At 42.2% G+C, this 26,875-nt stretch overlaps 1 protein-coding gene across 3 annotated transcripts in view; it reads left to right on the top strand.

Annotated features, from left to right (window-relative positions):
• The window catches only part of CTXND1 (cortexin domain containing 1), a 36,851-nt gene extending 15,891 nt beyond the window's left edge, over positions 1-20,960 (top strand). Inside the window, exons 1-4 of one of the 3 annotated variants that reach the window (XM_081888839.1) lie at positions 11,957-12,027; positions 16,218-16,289; positions 18,225-18,311; positions 19,278-20,960. In XM_081888839.1, coding sequence (XP_081744965.1) covers positions 19,332-19,511 — 180 coding nt within the window. In that variant the 5' untranslated portion in view covers positions 11,957-12,027; positions 16,218-16,289; positions 18,225-18,311; positions 19,278-19,331 and the 3' untranslated portion in view covers positions 19,512-20,960. Of the gene's footprint in view, positions 1-11,956; positions 12,028-14,083; positions 14,133-16,217; positions 16,290-18,224; positions 18,312-19,277 lie in introns of those variants that run through there. The other 2 variants (XM_081888838.1, XM_081888837.1) reach the window with 2 other exon arrangements.
• Positions 20,961-26,875: the final 5,915 nt, after the last annotated feature.

The raw sequence follows: 26,875 nt of genomic DNA, 5'->3' as shown, positions 1-26,875 counted from the left end.
GTGGGATTGTAATGTAATTAAAATAATTTGGGAAATGATATATAACAAATTGAAGAAAATGTTCCATCTAACATTTGTTAAAAATCCTGAAGCATTTTTGTTAGGGATTGAAGGGAAAGACCTGCCCCAAAAGCTGAAAAACATCTTCATGTATGTGACAACAGCCGCGAGAGTCCTAATAGCACAAGGATGGAAGACTGAAGAAATTCCAACTAAAGAATCACGGCAAGAAAAACTGATGGACTATGCAGAACTGGCAAAATTGACACATAAACTACGGGACAAGGAAAACTGTGATTTTAAAGACGAATGGGAACCCTTTACAAAGTATCTGAAGAGGCAACAAAGTGAATTAGACTCCTTGGCAGGTTTTGAATAAACATTCGCAAACTTTTTATTGACAATAATCAGTTAAACAATTTAAGGATCTATACAACTTTGCAACATGCAGAGAATAGCATTCACAGAGAAACCAAAGACTGGAACTAAGGGAAGTCGTGGGGGTGGGGGTTGTGTGAGAGGGTGGGGGAAGGGAGGGAAAATGGGGAAAATGTTAAACTTTCAATAAAAAATATATTTTTTAAAAAAATGTCAGGGGGAATTGCACATGCATGCAAAATGTGTCCATAATAAAAGAAATGCACACTCAGATGCTGATGAAGACTTTTAAAAAGTAGACAAACTGATGCAGAAAAGTGGGGAACTGAGTGGATAAATGAGGAACGGAGAGAAACTGGAACCGACACTTTGCCCATCCTTCCTGGTTATGCCTCCATCTGGATGGAGAGATTGGGGAGGTGTGCAAAAACGGCTTTTGCATCACAGTGAATGCTTCAGGGGAAGCTGCGGCAGCGACACTGCTTTGCTAAGCCACGCTGCTGCCAGCCAAGGAGTTGGACGACTGAAGGATGGCTCCACCTCCTCCTTTGACAGTTCCAAGGGTTCTGCAGGAGATATCTCACCTGGGTGCCCCTCTAGGGGATGTGGAGCACCAGTTCCCTGCCTGCTCCTCAAGGTCCTTGATCTATGGAGCATCTGGTTCATTTTCTGAGGACACAGCATTTGGCAGCAGGATTCCAGACACACCATCACTGTAACACCTGGACTGTATTCAGAGCCCCCAACCAGCTAAGACAACAAGAAGCACCTCTTCTTCAGCAAACATCCATGGAGCAGATGAATGGACACCCTTTTCATTGTTGCTGCTGAGACTGGCATGTCATGGGTTAAAGAGATACTTTGTCCATACACTGTCGTTTTTGTTTCATTTGGCATCTTCTCTGCCCCAAACCATTTAATTACTTGGATTACGAGCCACTTGAGAGACAGAAGGATTTGCCTTTGGAAAAATTGCTATGAGCCAATGTGAGTCCACACGGTACAGAATATTTTAGGAATTCCCTCCTCTAATCATCAACTCAGGTGCTGAGTAGGGATGAGCAAATCTGTCAGTTTTGGTTCCCCCTCACGTCCTCATTTTCCCTACCTTAAATTTGGTTCTCCACATTTCCAGATCAGTTTGAAAATTTGTTCATTTTTTTTAAAGTCCTCATTAAAATTCACCAGCAGTTTAGTGCCAATTTCTCGCAATACTTTCCCCTTAATATAATGTGCCTTTGTATGTTCTTTTCGCAAATACATGCATTGATTGATACAAGCATTTCTGTACCCATCACTTGGCTGGAGAACTGTATTGCCAAGCTTGGAGAAGGAATTCCCATGGATGGCTGTGTTTTGGTTCATTTATTCTTTCAGAAAAATATCAATTATATAGGACTGCCATTAAATGTAAACTGAATAATTTCCTGGGTACTGGCAGATATGCAGCTGATATTTGGCCACTGAGAAATAAGGACACATGACCAGCATTCTTAAGAAACCCAGAGAGAGAGAGAGAGAGAGAGAGAGAGAGAGAGAGAGAGAGAGAGAGAGAACCACAGCCTGTCAAGCTTACCAATAATGGCTATAGATGATCAATGTTATATATACACACACAAACACAGGGACTCCCCACCCCCAATACAGCCCAATAACCACTGAGGAGGCTTAGTAGCTACAGAGTGTTGTGTGGCCATTGGAGGTGGGGGAAAGCATATTCTTAGAAGGAGGGAATGAAATGATCTGGTGGAGGACAACACAATTGGGTGGTTGACAAGCTAGAAGGCTGAAGAGGAGCTTTGGGTTAGGAGGCGAAAATTTATTTTGTTGCCAGTTTCTCTCATACGGAAATAATTACTTCCATTTACCACAACCACACTCTGCACCCTGAAAGCAGAGAGTTGGTATGGTTAGAGTGGTGGTTTAGGATCTGGGAGAGATCAGGGTTTAAATTCCTGATCAGCCATGAAGCTCACTGAGTGACCTTGATCTGGTCATAGACTCTCAGCCTAACCTCTACCTGACATGGTTATTTTGAGGATAAAATGGGGAAGGACCATGTATGCCTTCTTGAGCTCCCTGGATGAAAGGTGGGGTGTAAATGTGATAGATAAAAGAGCTTGACCCTTCTCTCATTCACCAGCTTTAAATTTGGAATAATCCCATGAAATGCTGCCGTAATATATTCCCCAGCAGGCTAACAGAGCAGCATTTGAGCAAATTTGTTTTGACAAAGGTTTAAAGTTAAGACGCAGCAGAGCCAAACTGCACACTTAGGTTAATACCTAGAGATTGCTCTTTCCTCTTTTACTTCTTTTGTTTTATATAAAGGATTGCTCTGTTGTTGTTTTTTTAAGGCACCGTTGCATGCATTTCCAGATGAGACAGATTTTGGGTTTGCTGACTGAATGTCAGCCCTTTTAGATCTGTGCAATTAGGGCAGCTGCTATGATGCCCTCCCTGGAATTGCATTATTAAATCCATGATTGATTCAATTAGCTTAGAGGAAGGGGAAATTAAAGACGGCATTAACGCTGCTAGCGTCTCACCACCATCATCGCCCAGAAGTCCGTCTTGTGCCAATGGACCGCAAAGCATGTTGGATTGCGTGCAAAATGTGTTCCTGCTTGTCTCTTGTAGGGTTGCCAGTTCAGGAGTATTCCAGACCCTGAGACTTCAGAGCCCAAACCTGAGACCTAGGGGCCGGACATGGTAATATCCAGGAGAACTCTGTGGTCATGAATGGACCAGGTGCACAGCCTGAGAGTCATTTTGGACTCACAGCTGTCCATGGAGGTGGAGGTTAATTCTGTGCCATAGCATCGGTCTACCAGCTCCATCTGGTACGCAGGCTGAGGTGTGCATCTAGACTAAATCTTGCATTTCCTCTTTTTGGTGATCCATAAATTGCTACCCATGTGCAGGAGAGGCTTTTTCGGACACAGAACATACTGATGATGTCTGCAGGCCAAGATGTTGTTAAAAGCGCATCAGCCAGGCTGCTACTTTTTTAAAAAGTCATTTGGTAACTTTACACGGAAAGCAAATTACCACAATTACATTTATATATCACTGTGCAGTGAAGTACTGGTGTTGTTGCAGATGTCATACCAAAGCTTTGAGTTAATCATTCATGGTGATTAGATCAGTTAAAGCAGCCCGAACAAAAACAGAAAGTTCTGTGGAATAAACGGGGGAAGGCTTGTGTACACAGGTCATTTTTTATTTCCCACGTTGCTTTGAAACCTATAGTTCCCCATATGAATTAAATACTTTTGCCCTATGTCCATTTCTCAAAGGCGGTCTCTAGCGCACGCTAATTATACAGAGCCTCCAAAGTTTCCCAGGCAGGTAACCTTGAAACACTATTAGCAATTTAATGTGGAATTAGTCACGACGGCTGTAAATCTGTTTATCAGCTTACAGCAGAAGTCAAATGCTCTGCAGCATATATAAAGGTGAGCTCCAGAAAAAAGTGGGGGTATTCGGGGGTTATAACCAGTTATTCCCTGCAAGCAGGGCATTCCACTCTCTTCATTCCCTGAATTTCAGTTTTCTTTGCCAGCTTTCACGTTACAGTTCATTGGTCGCTGAGTTTGGGCAAATTAGTCCATTTTCATTTCTCTCCGCTTCTAATTTTTCCCATCTTCTGTTCTCCACGCTTTTTTAAAAAAACTTCTCACAAAGATTTATCAGCATTTTAGTGCTAATTTCTCCTAATTATCCATTTTACTGCAATCTCTCCAGTCAAGTAATGTGTACAAAGATGCATCTACTAAGTGAAAAGTGTGCATTCAAAATTCCGGTTATTAGTGTAAATAACACACTAAATGCATTCTATTAAGGGAAATTGCTTTGCAAAAATTTGAGTCTTTTGTGTTTTTGTTAATCGCCTTGGGATGTTTCAGGAGAAGAGATTCATAAATGGCAACTTGCAGTGAGTACACTTTCATCTTAGATAACACATAACACTTAGATAGCTATGTTCTTTATTGTAAACCTATAACCAAAACAAAAAACCACCCACCCTCTTGGTTTTCAATCCATGCAGGGTAGGCACAGTTGCATAAATATGCTTGTAAAACCATATCACCTGCTTCAAGGGTGAAGAATGTCTGCTGTCAACACATGCGTTGATGAAATGTACAAGGACAATGTTTCAGGCCGAGATGCCTCTGGGCACTCTGAACACAAACACTTACCCTTTCGCCACACGAGCCCCTAACCTTGGTAAGAAGTTAAGTGGGTCATGTTTTGTGCTCAAGATTAATGGCTTTTTGTTGGTTTCGCCCAGTCCATTAAACTTACTGCTAAGCGCACTTACTCTCTGCATATAAAGGTGAGCTTCTAATGTTTAATCACGCTTGGGTGTCGCACCTAGCAATGGGGACTTACGGTGGGGTTATGCAACGGAGGGCAGATTCTGTTCAACACGGCTTGCACTGAAATCAGGAAGGATATAAGAAGAGCACCGCTGGATCAGGCCAATGATCCACCTAGTTCAGCATCTACCAACCGGTTATCTATGGGAAGTGGAATACTCCCATAGAACACAGAAGCAAGAGGTGCCTTGGGAGAGACAATTGGGAGGGCACAATTCCTGGCACTACAGACTCTTGTGGTCAAAGAGGAAGCTTATCCCAGACCTCCACCCAAGGGTGAAAAACTTCAGGACTGGATGCTACCCTACATGGCCCTCAAGGCTACACAAGTGCCTCCACTCAACAAGAACAACCCTGTGAGATAGGTTAGGCTGAGAGATAGTAGCTAGGTCAGAAGGATACTCTGAAGCTTCATGGCTTGAGTGGATATTTGTCCCTCGATCTGGAATGACACTCTTGACGCTACATCCGACCGGCCCATTATAATGTAATAGCGTAGTTGATCATTCATGCACTGTTCCAGAAAGGCACCGATGTTAGTGCCTTTTCACTGAATAATAATAATAATAATAATAATAATAATAATAATAATAATAATAATAAATTAGACCCCACCCATCTGGCTGGGTTTCTCCAGCCACTCTGGGCAGCTCCCAACAGAATTAAAAGCACAATAAAACATCAGACATTAAAAACCTCCCGAAACAGGGCTGCCTTCAGATATCTTCTAAAAGTCAGATAGTGGTTTATTTCCTTGACATCTAATAGGAGGGCATTCCAAAGGGCGGGCGCCACTACCAAGAAGGCCCTCTGGCTGGTTCCCTGTAACCTCACTTCTTGCAGTGAGAGAACTGCCAGAAGGCCCTCGGAGCTGGACCTCAGTGTCCAGGCTGAACAATGGGGGTGGAGACTTAGTGATTCTTTTCATATAGAGAGGCATGCGGTGTTGCACAAGCAATCGTGGAATCATAGAACCATAGAGTTGGAAGGGACCCCAAGGGTCATCCATTCCAGCCCCCTGCAACTCAGGAATCTCAGCTAATTTATATGTATGCACAGCCAGCTGAAATCATCAATAAGCATTCACCCACAAATGCTGTCGATTTGGTGCTTTTGTAAACAAACACACACACGTTTTATGAGAGTCACCATATTACAGTGGTACATCGGGTTACAAACACTTCGGATTACAGACTCCGCTAAGCCCGGAAGTAGTACCTCGGGTTGAGAACTTTACCTCAGGATGAGAATGGAAATCGTGCTCCGGTGGCGCAGCGGCAGTGGGAGGCCCCATTAGCTAACGTAGTACCTCAGGTTAAGAACAGTTTCAGGTTAAGAACGGACCTCCGGAACGAATTAAGTTCTTAACCCGAGGTACCACTGTATAAGTGTGTTCAATTTCTTTTCATGAAGTGCATGATTGTTGTTAAAAAAAACTGTGATAAGCTGCCATTCTTCCATGCCAGTGATTGGCATGGAATGGATAAGGGATGGATGAAATTTTAAATTGTGGCTTCTCTCAGTTGCTCATTTTCCCACACTTACAATTCACTTGGTCCATTCCATATAAGTGTGAGACTTAAAATATATCCATAAATACTTGAATGGCCAAGTGGAGAGTTAAACCTTGGTGTCCCAGGTCTTAATCTAACACTAACCACTGCACCACAATGACGCTCCATGTTTCGGTGGATGTCATTTACCTTTTCGTATTTTATCAGTATTGTACTGGCATACAAAGTCTTTGCATCTTCTAACAAAGGCATAATAAATAACTTAGAACCAAGCAACACCCAGACTTCTTCTTCTTCTTTTAAGAATATTTATTCCCCAGCATATATCAAACAAGTTTTTCCCACTGCTTTACTGACCAGTTTGGATTTGCAACAATTTTGGCTCCCATTAATCAGCTGTTTGGCATCATATATTGTAAACAATGCATCAATGTACACCAAAAAGTGAAGGAAATTGACAAGCTTTACATATCGCAGGTGCCAACTTGGCTTTGCAGCATGTATCCTTTAAGCAAGTAAAGGCAGAATTATTCTCCTCCGCCTCCTCCTCGCCTTTTTATATAAAAACGAGAAATCGGGACCAAACATATTTTGTCCTGAGAAATGTAGTGCTGCTAGATGACAGTCTGTCCAACACGCTGTGCAAAAGCGACAACCGGAGGGCTTGCCCATTAAAAGAACATTAACCTTGCCTCTATAGCTGTGCTCAGTTTGTTTTGACAAAGAGGCTCTCTGCAATTGACCAGCAATTAACCTTTTTACCTTAGTTTGCTCACCTATGCACAGATTATTCATGCACAAGTTACAGTAAAGTACGATAGAGTTTACTCCTGTCTAATTGATGGACAAGATGGCTGAATATTCCATGTTACTTTGACCATTTGACCTTCTGAAGCATCTTTTATTTCATACCATTCATATTGTCTTCCCTGAATACGTTTGTTGATGAGGAAAGTACGAAATTGCAGTTTGTTGGCACAGGTTGACATTAAATGCATTTTAAACCAAAAAACCTAAGTGTGACATTTAGAGTTTGGAAAGAACCACCAGTGGAGCTTGGAGCAATTTGTGAGGGGAGTGTAATATTCTGCAAAACAAACAAACCAAGAACACAGAGATGGATGAATCTGTCATTTTGGTTTCTCATTTTTCCAGTCTAATGTTCAATTCTCCACATTTGCACATAAGTTTCTGGGATTTTAAAAAGATTTCTCACCTCACCCAGCGTTTTCATACAAATTTATTCTAATATATACATTTGCATATGCAACTTTGCCTAAAAGAAACCTTTTGGCTAAGCAATTTCCCCTATACAAAAGCATTTTAGTGTTGTTTTCACCAATACAGTGGTACCTTGGTTTAAAAACTTAATCCGTTCCGGAAGTCCGTTCTTAAACCAAAGCATTCTTAAACCAAGGCGTGCTTTCCCATAGCAGCAGGGGACTCAATTTACACTCAACAGGAAATGGAACATGTTCTTATTCCAAGGCAAAGTTCACAAACCAAAACACCTACTTCCGGGTTTGCAGCGTTCTTCATCCAAGTTGTTCATGAACCAAACTGTTCTTAAACCAAGGTACCACTGTACATGCATTTTTTAAAAACCACACTGGATCTTAGTATATGCATTATTGTACATATTATTTGGTTGGAGAAGTGCATTGAAAAAGAGTGAGAGAAGTGTGGCTTTTGAAGGATGGCTGCATTTTGTTTCTTGTAATGTAACTGGAAATGCAAATTAAGTAGGTTGGACTATCGACAGGAACTGAACCAAACCAAATGCAAGGCAAAAATAGAAGCTAGCCAGGTAGATTTTTTGACAATGGGCCTTCCCATTGATAACAGGGGATCAGCCAAAGTTGCTCTAGACGGGATGCAATGTGTCAATGGACTTGGGATGCTGTCCATATTACAGAATTATGCAGAGTAAACAAGCCATATATCAAGAGGAGAGAAGGTTAATCTTGGCAAGTTGTATAATGCTGTGGACTAAAGTAATGGCCTGAATGGCTCAATGCTTGGATGGTTTTTAAATGCTGGAGAATGGAAAACATATTATGAATCACCCCCAAGGATTATTAAAATGCAAGCACCGGATTGATTGTGATGTATGAACTATAGCGCATAACTGACATGAATAATTGTGTCAGGCCAGAGACTGACAGCGCTCCAGACTGCACCAGACAAAAGCAGACCATCACTCAAAAGGGGTTTTATGAGCAACCTAGCACAGAGGCGTTGACATTTTAAAAATGGCGAATCAAAGGTCCATTTCCTAAATCCACGGACAGTTATTTGTTTAATGACAAAATTAAGATGGATGTGCCGTCTTCCATGAGGAGTATTTTAAAGGAGCGTTAAAGATTTGGTTTTAGTCTATTAATTTGTGCATGATAGATGTTTCCTACATCTGATCTCATTAACTGCCAACACAAAGCTGATCCGTTGTGTAAGGAACCAAGAAAGGAATCAAAGAGGCCACAAAACAGTTGTCCTGGATGAGCATGGTTAAAAGTGGTACTGCACCAAAGTCAGCGAGTGCGCTTACGTGGCTCCCAGGGACACATGAATCTGTTAACTCATCTGCACTATACATTTAAAGCAATTCCAAACCACTTTAAAGAGTTGTGGCTTCCCTCCCAGGGCTATTTTTCTAGAAAAAGAGGTCACCATGAACGCCTCCCTTGTTCTCTTATAATGGCGCCCACCTCAGAGGTGCCAGAACTGAGTTCCGGCTGAAAAATAAGCCCTGCTTTCCCCAAAGAATTATGGAGACTGTAGTTAAGGGTGCTGAAAGTTGTCAGGAGACCCTTACAATGCCCGAGTGGTTTAACAACCAACTTCTCTGGCCATGGAGCTCTGGGAACTGTAGTTCTCTGAGGGGAACAGGGGTCTCCTAACAACTCTTAGCACCTTTAACAATTTGCAGTGCTGAGGGTGCAAATGGGGCCTTGGTTTCTCTCCATTTATTGTTTTTTTTTCCCCCTTCAGTCTTACGTTCAGTTGGCCCCACTGTGAATTCCACAAAATCCCAGCAAAAAGGTTGGACTAAAATGCTGCCAATTTCATGTGAGGCCCTTTTAAGAAAAAGCCACACCAGACGATGTTGAAATGTGGAGAACTCAACTTGCGATTGGAGGGAAAATGACAAACTGAGAAAAACTAAAATTGACAGATTTGCCACCCCATTCTCACTTAGAGGGCATCAGCAAACAGGCACGAAAAACGAGGAAGAGGAGGAACAGGGCCAGGAATCAGAGGTTTGCATTGAACCTTCACAGTTGCTCGGAAATACCAACTTCTGATGCCGAGGCAACAGAAAGAATGGCACTTCCTGTTCCTCCACACCAGCCATCTTGAAATAACATTTTTGCATTCTCCGAAGTCTTGATTCCCTGGCCCAGGGCCAATTTCTAAATCTCCAAGCCAGTCTGGTTGAGGTAGAGAAGCAAAAAAATCAGATCAGAAGTAGATGGGAAATACAGAGGAAAAGGAAATATTTCACATCAGTGTTTATGGCCCAAATCTGCTCATGCCTGAAAGGCTTCCTAAAGATCTTGGAAGTCCGAGCTTTGAAAAGGTAGAGTCAACGCAAGGAAGTTTAAGGCAAAAATAGCAGCGGGTGGTCACTGATGACTGGCTGATTCCTCTAAGCCAGTGGTGACCAAACTTTTTAAAAAGAGGACCAGGACCAGATTTGATGAAGTGAAGGGCCGCTGACCTTTTTTTTTTTTTTAGGATTTTACTCCACGGTTGTTGAGCTTTTTTTAGTGTAGGATTTTAGTGTTGAGAGTCATTCTGCATAGAAACAGTAAGGATGTTTGTACCTTTAACAACGGTTTCTGTAAGCTCTGGGCTGCTTGGATACAGCTGGCCATGACTACAAAAGGAGAAAAGCTGCAGTTTGAACTCTGCCTGCAGGAAAAACACCCACAAGCTTTGCTGTTTGTTGTTTTATAATAAAACCTTTATTGGTTTTACACTGGTCTCTGGTGTCACAGCCATCTGCCACCAGAGGAAAATCCCCCTCTAATATTTAAGATTTTACCCCAGGAAATAAACTGCCACAGGGGCCGGATTAAACCGACTGGTGTGCCAGAGTAGGCCCCCGAAACAGACTTTGGACATGCCTGCTCTAAGCAGCACTTGCTTAACATTTTTTTTCATTTCGTTATATATTGTTTCCCAAAAATTTTTGATGTTTAAACAATTCCACCATATATGTATCATAGTACCTTTTCCAGTGTTGCATCGCCAGCAGACATCGCTACAATTTTTATTCATTTTTGCTATTCTTTCAGGTGTTAAATACCATCTATGTTGTATTTTGAGGTAATTTTCTTTCAATATATAACACATAGTGAATTTCATATCTTCTTTCCACAATTTTTCCCATTGTTCAAACATTATATTTTCCCCAATATCTTGCGCCCGTTTAATCATTGATGCTTTAACTAATTCATCCTTTGTTTCCCACTCTAAGATCAGATTATACAATTTAGATATATATATTTTTCTTGTATTAAGTATTTATCGAATTTTGATATTTCATTTTCAAATCCTAACTTTTTGTCTTTCGCTAATCTATACTTAATTTGAATATATTGGAACCAATCACTAATATGAGCTTTAATTTCTGTATAATCCTTTAATTCCAATTCTCCGTTTTCTTCCTTTAATACAATTTTATAGGTAGCCCAATTTTCTTTCATATTTAATTTTTTCACTGCGACAATTTCTGCCGGCGATGTTAGCAGGGCATTCTTAATAATTGTCTGAAGTACACATTTTATTTTATGGAATACTATTTCCATGTTTATACCGAGTCCAACCATTGGTCCATGTAGCTCAGTATTGTCTACCCTGATTGGCAGTGGCAAGGGACATTTTTCAACCATACTTGGAGATGCCAATGATGGAACCTGGGGGACTGTTGCCTGTGGTGAGATGCTAAATTGGTTTTCTGGTCCATTCCAGCACTGTCACTGGTTAAGCCCACTTGCGCGCAACAACAGTGTGGTGCATCAGCCCCTCCTAACAAAGCAGTACTATAATGTTAGAGAGAGAGGTTTGGAAGAGAAATTCCTACTCTTTCGTAGCAGAGATAGCACAATGGTGATTGCTCCAAGCACGTGAAAACTTGTTACGATTTGCATCTGCCCTCATCCACCTCTAAACAAATGTTCCCCACAAAACTACTTAGGCTAGAATAAATCACAAACATTTAACTCTGCAAATAAGTGAAGATTTTACTCACAGGGTTTCAGGAGTTACAGCAAGCATGTTAAAACTTGTTATGATTTGCATCTGCCCTCATCCACCTCTACACAAATGTTCCCCACAAAACTACTTAGGCTAGAATAAATCACACACATTTGACTCTGCAAATAAGTGAAGGTTTTACTCACAGGGTTTCAGGAGTTACAGCAAGCAAGTCTTCATCAGTTGGCGGTGAAATGAAAAAGAAAGGTTCCAAATGACTTAAAGGAAATAACTTGGTTTCCTTACAAAAGAATCAGGCAGTAAAAATCTCTTGTTAAAGAGGTTTTCCATCCACTTGGTTTTTCTTCAGCTGCAATTCTGGCTTCTTTGATGAAGCAGAGAAAAGGGAGGAAGCAAAGGTTGTTGGGAGCCTGCTAAGCCCCACCCACTGGCACCTGGAGCTCTTAATGCACATAAGTATGAGTTGGTAACTGTATATTACAACATATAATGGGTTGCTTGGCTCCAGGCCCTTTACAGTGATACACCAGGTAAGCCTGTTAGCAAGTGCACAGGAGAAACTGGAAGATGGGGGCCAAAAAGGTGGTAGACATGGGGACTGGGCATAGGATTGGTCCTTGTGGGCCCAGCTAAGGTGCATGGTCCCATAGCAAGTGCCCCGGTATTCCAGGTTGCCATTCCTGGAGCATCATTTTGTCTTGGACCAAGGCATTTTCATCAAGAATGAAGCAAAGGAGGAAATGCTTAAGTCCCTTCCCCCAGGACCTCCTCTGATCCAGATACATGTCAATTGTAACACACACACACCCCGCGCAAAAGGTGGCACCATCTGCATTTTTAAGAACATATTCAATGCAACTATGCATTCTACATCATGTCTAGCTTGGTGCTTAAAATCCCCTATTTACAGAGAGAGGAAGCAGAGTTCCAAAGCCCGCCCTTGCTTGAATTGGAGGAGGAAATCCTAATAGTTAGCTGTATTGTTTTGATCATACAAAGCAAACAACACATACACACACACACAGAGAGAGAGAGAGAGAGAGAGAGAGAGAGAGAGAGAGAGAGGGAGAGAGAGAGAACGAGCCATCCTCAACTGGAGCGGTTTCATACCTCTCATTCCTAGAATCCATTTTGTTGCTGGGAAACATCAATTCAATTATCAAGTTAAGTCAATTGCTGGAAAAGCAATTAAAAAAACCCCAAAACACTATTAGAACTATTGAAGGGGATCCTGATTTAGCAAATTACCAGGAAATGATTTAAAGGATACTGGTGGTGATTTCGTAATATGATGACTGAAACTTGAACCCTACGCATGTAACTTTCCAAAAACATTCATTTGATATTCTTTCCAGGGCTGCAGTGCAAAAGAAGCGTCATCTCCCCCCATCCCCTGGCCCTACCCAGGCTACCATTTGTAAGCAAATTTTAACAAATAATAGTTTGTCCAACAAAGCAGCCAAGTGATCATACGGATAGCAGATATGATGCTTAGGAAAGAGCTGTTTCTGTCTGCCTTTGAGCACACAGAGGTTGGCTACCAATTATAGCTGAAAAAGAACTCCAGGATACTCACGTTTGAACAATGCAGATTGTCTCTAGACATGACTAATGGCAGCCAAGCAATCAGAGAATGAACAAGGATCAGTATAGAAAGTTTATCATTATTATTTGTTTGATTTCTTATTAGGTCCCCAGGTCTGAAGTTCAGTATGAATGGCAGTTTAAAACAAATTGTATTTTTTTTTAATATCATAGCAAAATCAGCACGAAATGTCATAGTTTGTGAAGCCACGTTTTGTTAAACCATAGTTTAACCACTCATTCGCGATATAACCATAGTTTACTTTAAACTTCCTCTATAGGGAAGTTTTTAATGTTTGATGTTTTATTGTGTTTTTATATCTTTTATATTTTCCTGGAAGCTGCCCAGAGAAGCTGGGGCAACCCCACTGCCCCACATTATTAATTACAAGATTTCATGGCAATGGATGTTCCACGGCTGTGGTGCCATCACTCAAAAGACCCATCCCCTGGTAACCTCCAACCTGTTCCTTGCTAATGATGGACCAGAGAGCAGAAACTCCAATGCCGATCACAGTGCGTAGGGGTGTTCATCTGGGCACATGTTGTCTTTCAGACAACCTGGTCCTTAGACATTTAAGAGCTCTGAGAATCCTGTCTACAAGCCGTTAACTAATTCAAAATCCGTCTTGTAATTAACCTAACAGCTGTAAAAACCAGCATTTGTTGGAGAAAAGGCTGGTATTCCTTTACTTTCTGAATGTTTTAAAATATGGAATTTATGTCTAAAACCTTGGATCCTGGCACACACCCCACAGGTGGGCAATTTGAGAATGTTTAGACCAAGCCTTTTAGGCTTCCTCCATGTGAATAGGAGTTCACTTTTTGAATAAGAAGAATTATACATCACAGGGAAGGGGGGCATCAGGATTTTAGAGATGCTTAGGTGGGGCATGGCCAAAAAAAGGTTGGGAACCTCTGGTCTAAAACAAGAATACGGAACAAATTATATATGTATGACTTGTTGCTCTACTAACTTATTCAGAATTATGTATGTTTATTGTTTTTGTAGAAAATTAAAAATGTATCCAGGCCTGATGCACCCATCAAGGTAGCTATTAATGCAAGTTTAGGTCCTATCTGCACTATAAATATAAACTGTCATACCACTTTAGGCAGTCATGGCTTCTCCATAAGAATCATGGGAATTGTAGTTTGTTAAAGGTGGTGAGAGTTGTTGGGAGACCCTCATTCCCCTCACAGAGCTACCATTCTCACCACCAATGCCTCTTTTCAAGGAACTCTGGGATTTCGGCCATGAAGGGAATTGGAGTCTCCTAAGAACTCCCAACACCCTTAGCAAACCACACTTCCCAAGGTTCTTTGGGGGAAGTCTTGATTTTTAAGTGGCATGATACTGCTTTAAATATGTAGTGCAGATGGAGCTTTCAAAGCAACAAGCCATAGTTTCTTTTAGCATGGATTGCCCGAAGGGCATCACATGAATGAATGTCCTTCTCTAGTCTACTGATTTGTGAAATTCCCAATTTCGAGCTACTCTATAAATACTCTTTCATTTCCAGAAGGAGGAGGAAAAACCTCACAGGTTGTAGGGGAAACACTATTTAAAGTCTCTGGGCCTCAGAGACAAAATGAGTTAGAGAATTGTCATGAATTAAATGAGGCATATAAGAGCTGATGCAGCTCTGCAAATTACACAGCTAATAGAAGAAGCCGAACAGAAGAATTGAAAATGCCCAAAAGGGGCTAAAGATAAAGGAACCCCACAGCTGCCGTCAGCTTTGCTGATGTAATAATACAATAGACTGATTTCTTTCCTGAAAGAACTTTAGCAAGAGAAAAAATACAATTAAGTTTGCTGGGGAATGTTGCAGATCAAACATATTGCTCTCTCTAGGCAGTAGAAGTCACTACCCTGTCTATATCAATCAACAGGATTTCGCTTCATAATCAGAGAAGCCTGGGATTTTTTTTATTTAAATCAAAGTAGGATGATTACAGACACTGCAATATGATTAAACCATCCGGCCTGCAGTTTAATGGACCTGGAACTGAAATTAGAAGCAGATTCATTGGTATAATTTTGAATAGGTGGCAGATAATTAAGTGGCTCTTATACTGACTCATGAGAACATTCATTTCACATTAAAGTCTGCATGGGGTGAGAGTTGCCAGTGTTAGGATAGAATTTGTATAAACCTGTGATGGATATGGAAATTTGGCTCCTAAAGTTCTATTGAGATAAATGGTTTGCACATGGTGTTCTTTCTCAAAAACTCAGGAGGTGTTCCTCTCAATGAGAAGATATCATCATCATCATCATCATATCTGTATGCCACCTTTCCATAGCTGAAACTATGCTCAAGGCAGCTTATAACATGACAAGATTTACATAATTACAAACATAACAGAAGTCATAATAAATAAAGCACATCAAAAAGGACACAACCAAATGGAAACAGTTTCCACGTAAATCATAAGATCTAAAACTAAAGATACAACAATTATATCAAGAACAGTGACAGCTCTCTCAACGTAAACAATATTCCAGCCCAAGAATCTGTTCAACAGCCTTAGCTTTTGTAGCTGGAGTCAGTCAGCACTCCACACTCCCACGCAGGATGGGAAAGGGCCAGCAAGGCAGGGTGCAGGTCTTCCAGGACTCACAGCCAAGATGGTCTCATTTAAAACAACACAGATAAACATTTAAAACAATTTAAAAGTAGCTGCAGTCCTTGTGGAGCCTTTCGGGCCTTGCCCCAAGCCAGGTGGAAAGAGGCAAGGGCAGGGTCCTTCAGGCCCTCAGCAGGCAGTCCTCCTGATATGTGATGATGTAGAAGTTCGTCGGAAAGACAGCTTACCTGTCACTTTCGATCATCTCTAACAATGCATGGCTACTAGTGTTAGATTGTGGCCTCCTAAACGGTCATGGCTTCTGCCACAGAATCCTGGGACCTGTACTTTGTTATTGGTAGGACATTCACAGTCCTACCTGGAGAGGCCAGGAATTGAATCCAGAACCTTCTGCATGCAAAGCACATGCTCTACCACTAATTCTCTCTATCACCAAGATGTTTGACAGTCATCCCTTAATTGCTTTCATAATTGAATGAGATTTATCATACTTTTAAGTGCACGTACAAATGACACCTACATGATATTACCATTCTTCCAGGTCTCGGCCTGAACGAATCTTTGTGAAGTCTCGATGTTACAAAGCTGAGAAGCAAAGGCACCAAGCATTAGAGTAAGTAAGCACCAGAACTTGCTCAGATGCCCACCTCCAACATGCGAGAGTTTGTTTGAATAATTGTAAATGTGTAAGATTGGATTTGCTCAGTGTTGTTTTTTTCTGAAGGTATTCAAGGGTACACAATCCTGGCACGATTTTTTTTAGGAAAAAAGCACTGATTAAAAATGAAACACAGTAACGACTTCATGGTGAATACCGGCACCTTTTTTCTAGGAGAAAAGCACTGAGTTTACTGTATTAAATTAGAAAGGAAAATTGAAGTGTAGGTGGGTTTCCACGAGGCAAGACACAGCAATAAGAACAAGAACCATTTTTTAACTAACAGAACTGCACAACAGGGTCAAAGCAACTGCTTATATACATTTCTGAAGGCGTGGGCCACTCCCACTCCCAACGTGATTGGCTGTCTAAACTTCCAAACTGCGAATCATAATTCAGACAGAGTTCAAGGGCCAATGGCAGAGGCCCAAATCCTGAAATGTTCTGTGATTGGATATCATGTATCGAATCAGAACACAGGGGCTCAGAATCCTTGGTCCAGACTCAAGCTCAGGCAAACACAGACCACAGAATACGTAACAAAAACGACACTTCCTCTGTAGTCACCAGTTTGGGGTCAGGAAATCTCTACAGACTGGCAGGCCTCTGCGGATCTTCTCTGAAGGAGTTTTGTTAGAATAAAGTTACAAACTGAAGCCAAAAAGCAGCTGGTTCCTGGCAGGGGCCCCTGGCTGGCTTAGCCCTCTGAAGCCTGGGACAAGTGCCCTCACCCCTGCCCAGGCCTGCAGACTGAGGAAGGAAATGCACATTGGTAGCTGGGGACAAAAGTTATGGTTGATGGATTACAGAAACAGCAGGAGGAATGGCGCATGACAGATTGCTATTGTTGCTTGGGGATTACAGCAAAGAGAGTCTTTTTTCTTGTAGACTTCATTTCTGCATAGTTGTGTGGGTAGGGTTGCCATAGTTCAAAAAGTGAAAATCCAGACATTTCGCTGATTTCCACCCAGACACTGCTTGCAGCTGCAGTATTCCGGATACATCCAGGAAATTCCAGACGTATGGCAACCCTATGTGTGTGGGGACTTTAAAGCAGTGGTGAAGGAACAGGGAGGGAGCTTCACTCGGTCACTCTTCTGCTCATAGCAGGAGTGATAACATCATCTGCTAGTGCAGTATTTGCCAATGCTGTAAGCTTAAGGTTGTGCATTGCTGCATGGTGCCCATTGAGTAGGCAAGCCAGGGAGGCCAACAGTAGGTGGCGCTAAAGCCAATGGCAGGTGCAATCACAACTGATGCTAGTTTTCTCCCCACCCTCCTCCCTGTCGAGCTCTATAAAGGCAACACTGAGGCCACATTCCCACTATCCATTTGAAGCACAATGATAGCACTTTATAAGTTATGGCTTCCTCCAAAGAGCTCAAATTCCCAGAGTTCCATGGGAAGAAGGATTGATTGTTAAGCACTCTGGTATCATAGTTCTTTAGTGGATAGTGGGAATGTGGCCCTAGCTAGAACATATTGATAGGATCCTAGAATTTGCAAAATAATCAGGGTGTGTAAAGAGAAGTTATTATATTAATATGAAAAACATGGAATAAGCCTCTTGGTGTCTTTTAGACTTTGATTGTTGGCTAAAGTTGTGATTTAACTGGAACACTTTCTGTTTGACCTTTGTCTGTTTTTAAATTCTTTGCGCTGGTTGTCCCTCATATCTTACTGACGGACGTATCCTTGAGGCTGACATGGTTTTAATACCGTGCTTCTGCACCTCACAGAAGTATCCAGTGCCAGCCCTATTTATGTAATGTGAACAAGAGTTTAATAATTTTCAGGGTAGCAGCCCGACAGATTTGAAACAGAGAAATAAATGTTCATTTTTAAGGCCACAGGAGAGTGAAATTAACATTTTTGTCCCTTTTGCCATAGGGGCCATACCTATCGCCTTTCAGCCTGATCCGTGGCGTATGACAAAGAAACATTCCTTACACAGCAGTGGCCCATCTTGTATATCAGGTCAGTTTCCTCATGTAGCCCCCTGTTAAACCACTTTGATAACTCTGTGAGGGGACATGGGGACCTTGTGGGAAGGAAGCCATGACTGTTTGAAATGGTATGATTGAAAGGCATAGTTCAGATGGGGCCTTGGTTTCTGCTGGACTTTTATGTTGGTTCAAGGAAAAAATAGATATAAAAGTAGAATTCCTGGATACCAAGATCCATGTTTGCCGCAAGTACTCTTTGGTGAGCAAAATCTCTCCCAGTAGAGATTTAAAGTCACAAAATATGCAGCAAAGTAAAGCACGAAAATATGGGCTGTTCAACCTTTAAAATATGCCCTTTAAAGTGAGATCCAAAATGTTCCCTTTAAAGATTATTTTCAGAGTTTCCCTCTTCCCGCAGCATAGGAAAAAGTCACATGCTTGGTGACTTCCAAAAATCGTTTACTTACAAACTCTTCAAAGGTCAGATTAATGAGTTGTGGGGGGGGGGGGTGGGATGCACAGGCAGTAAAACTTGGCTTAGTTGCAAAAGTGGTGAAAGTTCCTAAATTATTGGTATAGGGACTCAAGAGTGGCGGGTTAGAGCCATGCGGCTGAGGTGGACCAGTTCAACCTCCTCACATGCAGAGCTTCTCAGGTAGAGTGGCCGTGGGAGACAATAGGCTTTATTGCCTGTTTCTTCCCAAGGTGAGAAAAGTGGACATTATAGCTTGGCAGGACAGCTTACTCTATGGTATTAACCCCTTCGTGCATTAATTAGACTTGAGCATGTTGGTTATATGAGGCTGGTTATCCCACACTTTGGTGTCCTGACACAAAGATGGAGCCTCTAAAGTCAATCCCAAGTCTAGGCAGGTATGTTTAGGTTCATAAGCACCTTAACTTGCTTCTTTTTAAAAAGAAAACCAGCCAAGGACATGGGCTATAGATTTCATGACACTTTGCTCAGTCAGTCCCCTCTCCTTGTCGTCTTTCACAGGTGTACAATGAGGGTAGCAGTGGGAATCAACCCTGATGTGGAGAGACATAAACCATGGAAGGACCAACACCCGAACCCGTCTTTGTCGACGTGGACAAAGGACTAACGCTAGCATGCTTCGTCTTCCTTTGCCTCTTCCTGATCGTCATGATTATCCGCTGCGCAAAAGTCATCATGGACCCTTACAGCGCCATCCCGACGTCTACATGGGAGGAACAGCACCTGGATGACTGACAGGGGAGAGAGGGGAGGAGGCGGGCAACAATCATGAAGCCACACATGGACCAACCAAAAGCTTGCGCGAGAGAGCACAACACGGACAGCTGCCTTGCCTGGAGGAAGGCACAAAATATTATACAGCTTTTCCGAGATGCACAAGGCAATGTAGGTCCCCCTGAGAGCACACTGGTGATAGCTTTCTGCCTATCAGCCTCGATACATCGCTGTGTCCTTTCTCCTTCCGAAGGAGTGACCTCCAGGTTTTAATGAGGAAATGATTATGATTGTATATCAAGTAGCACAAAAGCTCTCTAGGCACTAGAAAATCCCTTCCAAGCTTTTTTCTAGTATAATCTCTATTAAGCACCTTCTCTCTGTTTTAAATCGTTATTTGTAATTGAAATGGGCAAATACATGCTATAAATACAGGCAGATGCTATGCAGAGTTACCAGGGCGGTATGAGGGTCAAAGACGAGGGGGGGCTGGCATTTTAAATTGAGGGCACTCTTTACAAGATTGGCAATAATAATAAAGAAACCTTAAGGGTTGTTGTTTTTCTCTGTGTTGGAACTGGAGTGGGTTGCAAGGTTGATTAAAAACCAGTGTCGTAACAGATGTGCAGAATATGGACATCTGCTCCTTGACTTTCAAAGCACAGGGCTTCTCCCAAAGAACCTGGGAACTGTAGTTTGTTAAGGGCACTGGGAATAGCAGCTGTGTGGGGAGTAAACTGCAGTTCGCAGGGAATCCATCTGTCTAAATGCCTGGTTTGGATCTCTGATAGCATTTAGGTGAGCTCTCCTTGGAAGCTCTCCTATGAAGTCTCTTTGGAGCCTCTGTTAATATTGGGTGACCTCTGAGGAAGAGTCTGCTGTTGGCTACGTCTTCCAATAGTGAACTGAGTGGATCCATGCAAATGGATCTGGAGTCGATGCAGGACTTTTTTAAACCCAGAGGGAAGTATCAGCATCTTCAGATGAACCCTGAGATATAGGGAAGCATCTCTATATATCCACACAAACCAAAAGGGGGGCAAGCCCATGGCAGGCCCAGCACCATTGGTCAGAGGATTGTGCCCCATGCTAGTCCTACTCAGAGTAGACCCATTTAAATTAATGAACCTAAGATAGCCATGTTCCTTAATCTAAGTGGGTCAACTCTGAGTGGCTACAACCCAAAGACACATTTCCCCTCCGCTTCCCCTGAGTCCTAGAAATAAATAAGCCCGTCCTTCATATATATCCTGCTTTTCAGAGAGATGGGCATTGGTTACTTATAAAATATAGGCCACCAAACATGCGCTGATCTTAAAATGAATGACTCCCCTCTTGTTCCCAGTTTCACGGGAGGTATTTTTAGCCGAGTCTAGACAGTCATCTGTCAGGCATGCTGCAGCTGCCAGAATCGTACCTTGAACAAGGAGTTGAACTAGATTGGGGTGGTGAGCAGGCTTCAGGCCTCCAGGATCTGTATTATTATTATTATTATTATTATTATTATTATTATTATTATTTTATCATCATCATCTTCTCAAGATCTATCAACTGGAGCCAGATGCAAATGATGCACAATTGGAATGCAAGGTTCCTTTGAGCACATTTGGAGCCAATGAATGTGTTTTTCTGTACCAGAACTGAACTGGGAGTCCTCTCACACAAAAGTCCTCTCCTGGTTTACATTTAAAGAAGTATATTACTTTAAACAGACATGGCTTCATGGCTTCCCCCAATGAATCCTGGGAAGTGTAGTTTGTTAAGGATGCTGAGAGGCGTTAAGTGACCCCCCCTTTCCCCCTCCCCCTGAGACCTACAATTCCCAGAGTACCCTGTAAATAAGGATTTATTGTTAAACCACTCTGTTGCCCTGTGAAGGAAACAGGGGTCTCCTAAAAACGCTCAACATCCCTTATCAAACTCCACTGTTTAAAGTGCTATGATACTGCTTTCAGTGTATAGTGCAGATGGGGCCCAAGTCATTTTGTCCCTGCTGTTCTTGAACATCTGGAAGCCCTTGCAAAGCTTCCCCTGGACAAGATGGCCTTCACGAAACTTGCCACATCTGGATGAAGAGCAGGGAGGGGGCCTCATGTCACATGATAATTATGAAAGCCACCCTCTGGGGGGGGGGGGAGGTAGTAGGCACCTTTGCAGTATTGCTGAGAAAGAACCGTGGGTGCCAGTAACAAAATGGCTGCCGTGGCAGAGTGTGACAAATTGCAAAATGGCTGCCACATCTAAATGAGCATTAAAAGATACGGGACCACAAATGGGTGTGGACACAGCCTTGCCCATCAAAGAGGATTCTCACAGAGAAAAACTCTTTGCACCTCTGTGGGCATGTTTAAGGGGGCTTGTTCAGTTCAGGAGGTGCATACATACCTACGTTCCTTCCAACTACATACAGTGGTACTTTGGTTCTCAGACTTAATCCGTTCCAGAAGTCTGTTCCAAAACCAAAGCACGCTTTCCCATAGAAAGTAATGCAAAATGGATTAATCCGTTTCAGACTTTAAAAAAACAACCCCTTAAACAGCAATTTAACATGAATTTGACTATCTAATGAGACCATTGATCCATAAAATGAAAGCAATAATCAATGTACAGTACTGCACTATAAAATAAATAAGATAATATTGTAAAGATGATAAAAATTAAAATTAATTTCTTTTCTTACCTGCACTGATTATAGTCATTATTTGGATGGGAGGCTTTTATCCATTTCTGCAGTCACACAATCAATCAATCAATAGCTGAACTGGGTTCCACACAGTCACAAAAAGAAATTAACCAAAAAAGCATCAAAAACCAAAATGCAAATTAAATAGCAAAAACAAAAGCGCCAAACTTAATCCAGTCTGGAAGTCCGTTTGGCTTCCAAAACGTTCAAATACCAAGGTGCAGCTTCTGATTGGTGCAGGTGCCACAGAAACAATAGCCGACACCCGCATCGGACATTCAGCTTCCGAAAAACGTTCAAAAACCGGAACATTTACTTCCAGGTTTCTGGTGTTTGAGAACCAAAGCGTTTGAGAATCAAGGTACCACTGTAATTCTAAGAAGTAAAGTTGAGAAGAGAGGGCACCTTGCACCCTCTAGATCAGGGTTTCCCAAACCTGGGTCTCCAAGCTGTTTAGGGACTACAATTCCCATTATCCCTTACCTGCTAGCTAGGGATGATGGGAGTTGTAGTCCAAAAAACTTGGGAAACTCGGCTCTAGCTATTACTGGACTTCAACTCCCATCATTCCCACCCCTTGAGAACAGCCAATGGAGAAGCCCAGAGAGAGTAGGGGAATTAAGTAATCCTATTCCACCTAAGACTTGAATCAGGCCAACTCAGGTTTATCCAGAACTGCAGCCAGACATATGCCTTCTAAATGAGGGTTCCTACCCTAGTAGGTGGGAGTTGCCAATTTTTTTTCGGGTAGGGCTCCTCCACCTTTAACTGTAGCCTGACAGAAATTTAGCAGGTTGATTTTTTTCTCCATCAGTTCCATCTCCAGGCTGTTTTGCATGCTAATTTTTTGCCTGTAAGGCTGCTGTTAAATGCAGACTAAAGCTGGCAACCTTCTTCAGCAGCTGAAGAAGAAAACAGTGGCTGCTGATGAGGGTTGCCAACTTTTTTCTGGCAGGGGGCTCCTTTGCCTTTAACAGCTGTCTGGCAGGTTTTTCTCTCACAGGGGACAAAACACAAAGGAGACCAGTAGGAAAGGAGGAAAGCAAATTTTGGACCTTCAAAATACCTCATCTGCTGATGTTTCTGGTTATGCTCCAGCATAAGATGCCTTGTTCAACGCACAGACAAGTCCCAAAGACAGCCCTCTCGTCGGTGCAAATTTCCCTTGAAGAAAATATATATATATATCAATGGAAGTTTCACATCCAGAAAGGGCTGCCGCTTTGGGCGACAAGGTAGTGATTCTGAACTGCATGAGACAAAGTGCCTCTGCTAATTTTATTTTAATGTAAAATAAAATGAATTTTAAGTCTTAAATAATTCTTCCGTACTGGGGACAGTTGCGCTCAGAGAAAGAACACCTAGCAGAAACCTTGTAGTGAATGTATTATCTAATAAATGGCCTCCACAACAAAAGTGCATTGTCATCCATTTATCAAAATTCTTAAAAAAGAAGCCTCACCTCATATACACCTTTCTTTCTTCATTGCATATCAATGGATCTTCCCCTATACACACAGTGAACATGGTGCGATGTGGTGGGGAAAGGATTAGGCTAGGACTATGAAAACCTGGGTTCAAATCCCAGAGGTGCCCTGATAACAACGTCACCTGTTTCACAGTGTGGTCGTGGGGATCAAAACACAGCACTGTATGTTACATTGAGCTAATGAGATGAAAGGTAGGTGCATGCTCAGTGTATTTCCCCTCGATTCTGTTACTGCTTTTTTCCCCCCTATTACTTGATAAAAGGTGGGGAAATGTGATAAGTGGCAAAGCTCAGGTCAGAACAGAAATCGCTGCCTTCTTGCATCCCTAGATACAATATATTTTTTCATGCTACTGTTATAAGAAAAACCTGCTCCTTTTCCCTTATGGGGTATCCAAGAGCCCATATAGCAGTGTTTCTCAACCTTGGCTCCCCAGATGTTGTTGGACTACAACTCCCATCATCCCTGAGCTCTGGCCTTGCTAGCTAGGGATGATGGGAGTTGTAGGCCAAAAACATCTGGGGACCCAAGGATGAGAAAGGCTGCCATATAGAGATAGGTCCCCTATCAGTAGGAGAAAATAACAGAGGCCAACCAGAGAATATTGAGAAGCAAGGCAGCTAGTAATCCTGATCTTTATTAACTGGTGCAGCAGGGTGCTCACTATCACATGCTGGAGGCAGGAGGGACCCAGAACAATGGTGTGCAAACCCTTATATAAACTTTTGAAATTGCCCACCCTGTAGCTCAAGACCACCCCCAAAAACATCATACATACATCACAGGAGGCAGTCTACAGCAGAAATCCTGTTTGCCAGATGAAATATACTCAGAGTCTAGAGCAGATTTCATGCTCTTTATTCAGCTCATAGTGGTGAGGAGGAATGAAAGTTTCTCCAAAGTATCTGCTTTATATACATTATTTACACAATGGGCTGCACGTGATTGGCTAATTCCAGAATTTTCCTGTAGGCCAATCAGGTTGTGGATTCACTTCCATCTGGAGCTGGATTGGGTGGCTCCTGCAGACCAATCATACTGCTGCATTGTTCTAGGACCAATCAGACTGCTGCATTCTGAATCCTATTGTTCTAGGACCAATCAGACTGCTGCATTTTGGATCCTATTGTTCTAGGACCAATCAGACTGCTGCATTTTGGATCCTATTGTTCTAGGACCAATCAGACTGCTGCATTTTGGATCCTATTGTTCTAGGACCAATCAGACTGCTGCATTTCAACTCAGTACATAACACCAGGATATCTGTTAATGATCACTGATTGCTTTACCTGTGCAGCCTGGCCATTCTTTTGTGATGGTAAATACTTTAATTCCTGAAACCAGGTCACAGGCTCACCCTATTCATACACAGGATTAAGACAGGATTTGTAAGCAAAAAGACAAAGGGGAAGGCTTTCCCATTTCCTTCCTCCTTGCAGAGAAATATTAGAGGCCAATTTGGGAGAGTCAAAATGGTTTCAGGACTCCTGTACTATTTCAGACATGTGGTTTATATACTTATGTGTTTGCCTTGTATGTTTATGAACATTTATTTTATATTCGGGATCTTAGAATTCTTATAACACTACACAAATGGAGCTCCTGAAGAACACTATTGTTCTTGTGAGCATAAAAAGCATGTGTCGAGGAGACGGGGAGAGACGTTTTTAAACCGAGGCATGATGTAAATATGCAAAACTTGTTTTCTTTCCAGGCTTCTCTTGGAAAAGGTAATTTTGCACTGAATGGAGTGGAGCTCCTTCCAATTCTATCCCACTGCTCTAAAAACATTACATCTATCTTCCCTTCAACCAAAGACTCGCCACTGCCTGCATCTCTGTACATGGTCAAGGAGGAACTGCAATAATCCATCACCTAAGCATGGAAAGGCTCATTGAATGCCGCACACCAGATTTCCAATACCGAGAGCAAGGTCTGCTTTCTCGCTGGCATTCCAAAATGTAAAGATATTGCTAATGTACTGTTAGCACAATTTCCGTGCCCTACAGGGGATGCCGTGTCGCATAAACTGGCCGGACGTATGTCCTTGCAAGTACTGAAGCTTTGAGCTATCTGGCCCTTGATGCTATCATTAGATGCAGCTTTAATGCTATTTGCTTAACAGATGTTTGTGCCTGCACCTCTCACATGCTGTGAAATTATCCCAGGCGGTGTTTTCAGAGAGCCTGTGCATCATCTAAATGAACGCTCCAGTCGAGGGAGATTCATTCTGTTCCTTTGGCACCGTTTAGAAAAATCAATTTGGTGCCAGTAGAAATCTGCAAACTTGACAGCTGCAGGCCTGAAGCTGTATTTTGATCCGGGCGGCTCTTTTCCAAAATTCCCCTCTGTAAAGCATGATGTTTCTGTTTCAATGCATTGGCAATAAATAGAAGGTTTTGTGATATCCAACAAATAGCTACAATTCCTCACTTTTGAAATGATACCAAAGAGTTTTCAGGGACTCCTCTTCTCTCTCTCTCTCTCTCTCTCTCTCTCTAAGAATAGCAACATCTAGAACAATTCTGCAAAGTATTGAGGACTAGGGGAGCCATTTCAAACAGGGAGAATCATCCAGACTGTTATGTACTGAAGTTCTCACCCTGGGCCAGCTGGGGGATACTGTAGATAGTTATGCAAATGAAGGATTGAAAGTGATGTTCAGTGATTGGATAGTTTTAGAAAGTTGTTACAGTAACAAGGTACTGGAGCTCTATATAAGCAGTCTGACTGAGCCCTTCAGTTCAGTTCAGTTCAGGCCTCAGAATAAAGAAGAGCTGTATGAAGAATCGCTGTGTCGTCTGATATGTTCATCCACAACTTAACACAGACAAAGTTAACTAGATGGTAAGCTAGTCTTCCGGGTAAATGCAGTTAACCATGGCATTTACCATAGCCCCTTTAGCAGATGACCTGGGATGTATGGAGTTTCTGATCCGTGAATCATAAACATCAGGGGAAGAATTCAAGGTACTACATTGGCACTACACCAGTCAACAACTGCCACCACCAAGTTGGATGACCTTAAAACAAATCTCTCCAATCTCTTGGGGCAGCACTTCATCAAATCACCAGCAAAGAAAATAGCTTTCCGCAGAGACTGGGAGCCAGACAGCTGTCCATCTTGTAGCACTGGCACCTGCCATATGCATAAGCTGGCAGAGTTAAATCGATCAGCTCTCCCTTCTGAAGGGAACTTTTATCACTGCAGT

This window comes from Podarcis melisellensis (assembly GCF_964234715.1).
Source record: "Podarcis melisellensis genome assembly, chromosome: 14".
Lineage (NCBI taxonomy): Eukaryota > Metazoa > Chordata > Lepidosauria > Squamata > Lacertidae > Podarcis > Podarcis melisellensis.
The sequence above is the reverse complement of the archived record's forward strand: the minus strand, read 5'-3'. Positions and strand labels throughout refer to the sequence as shown.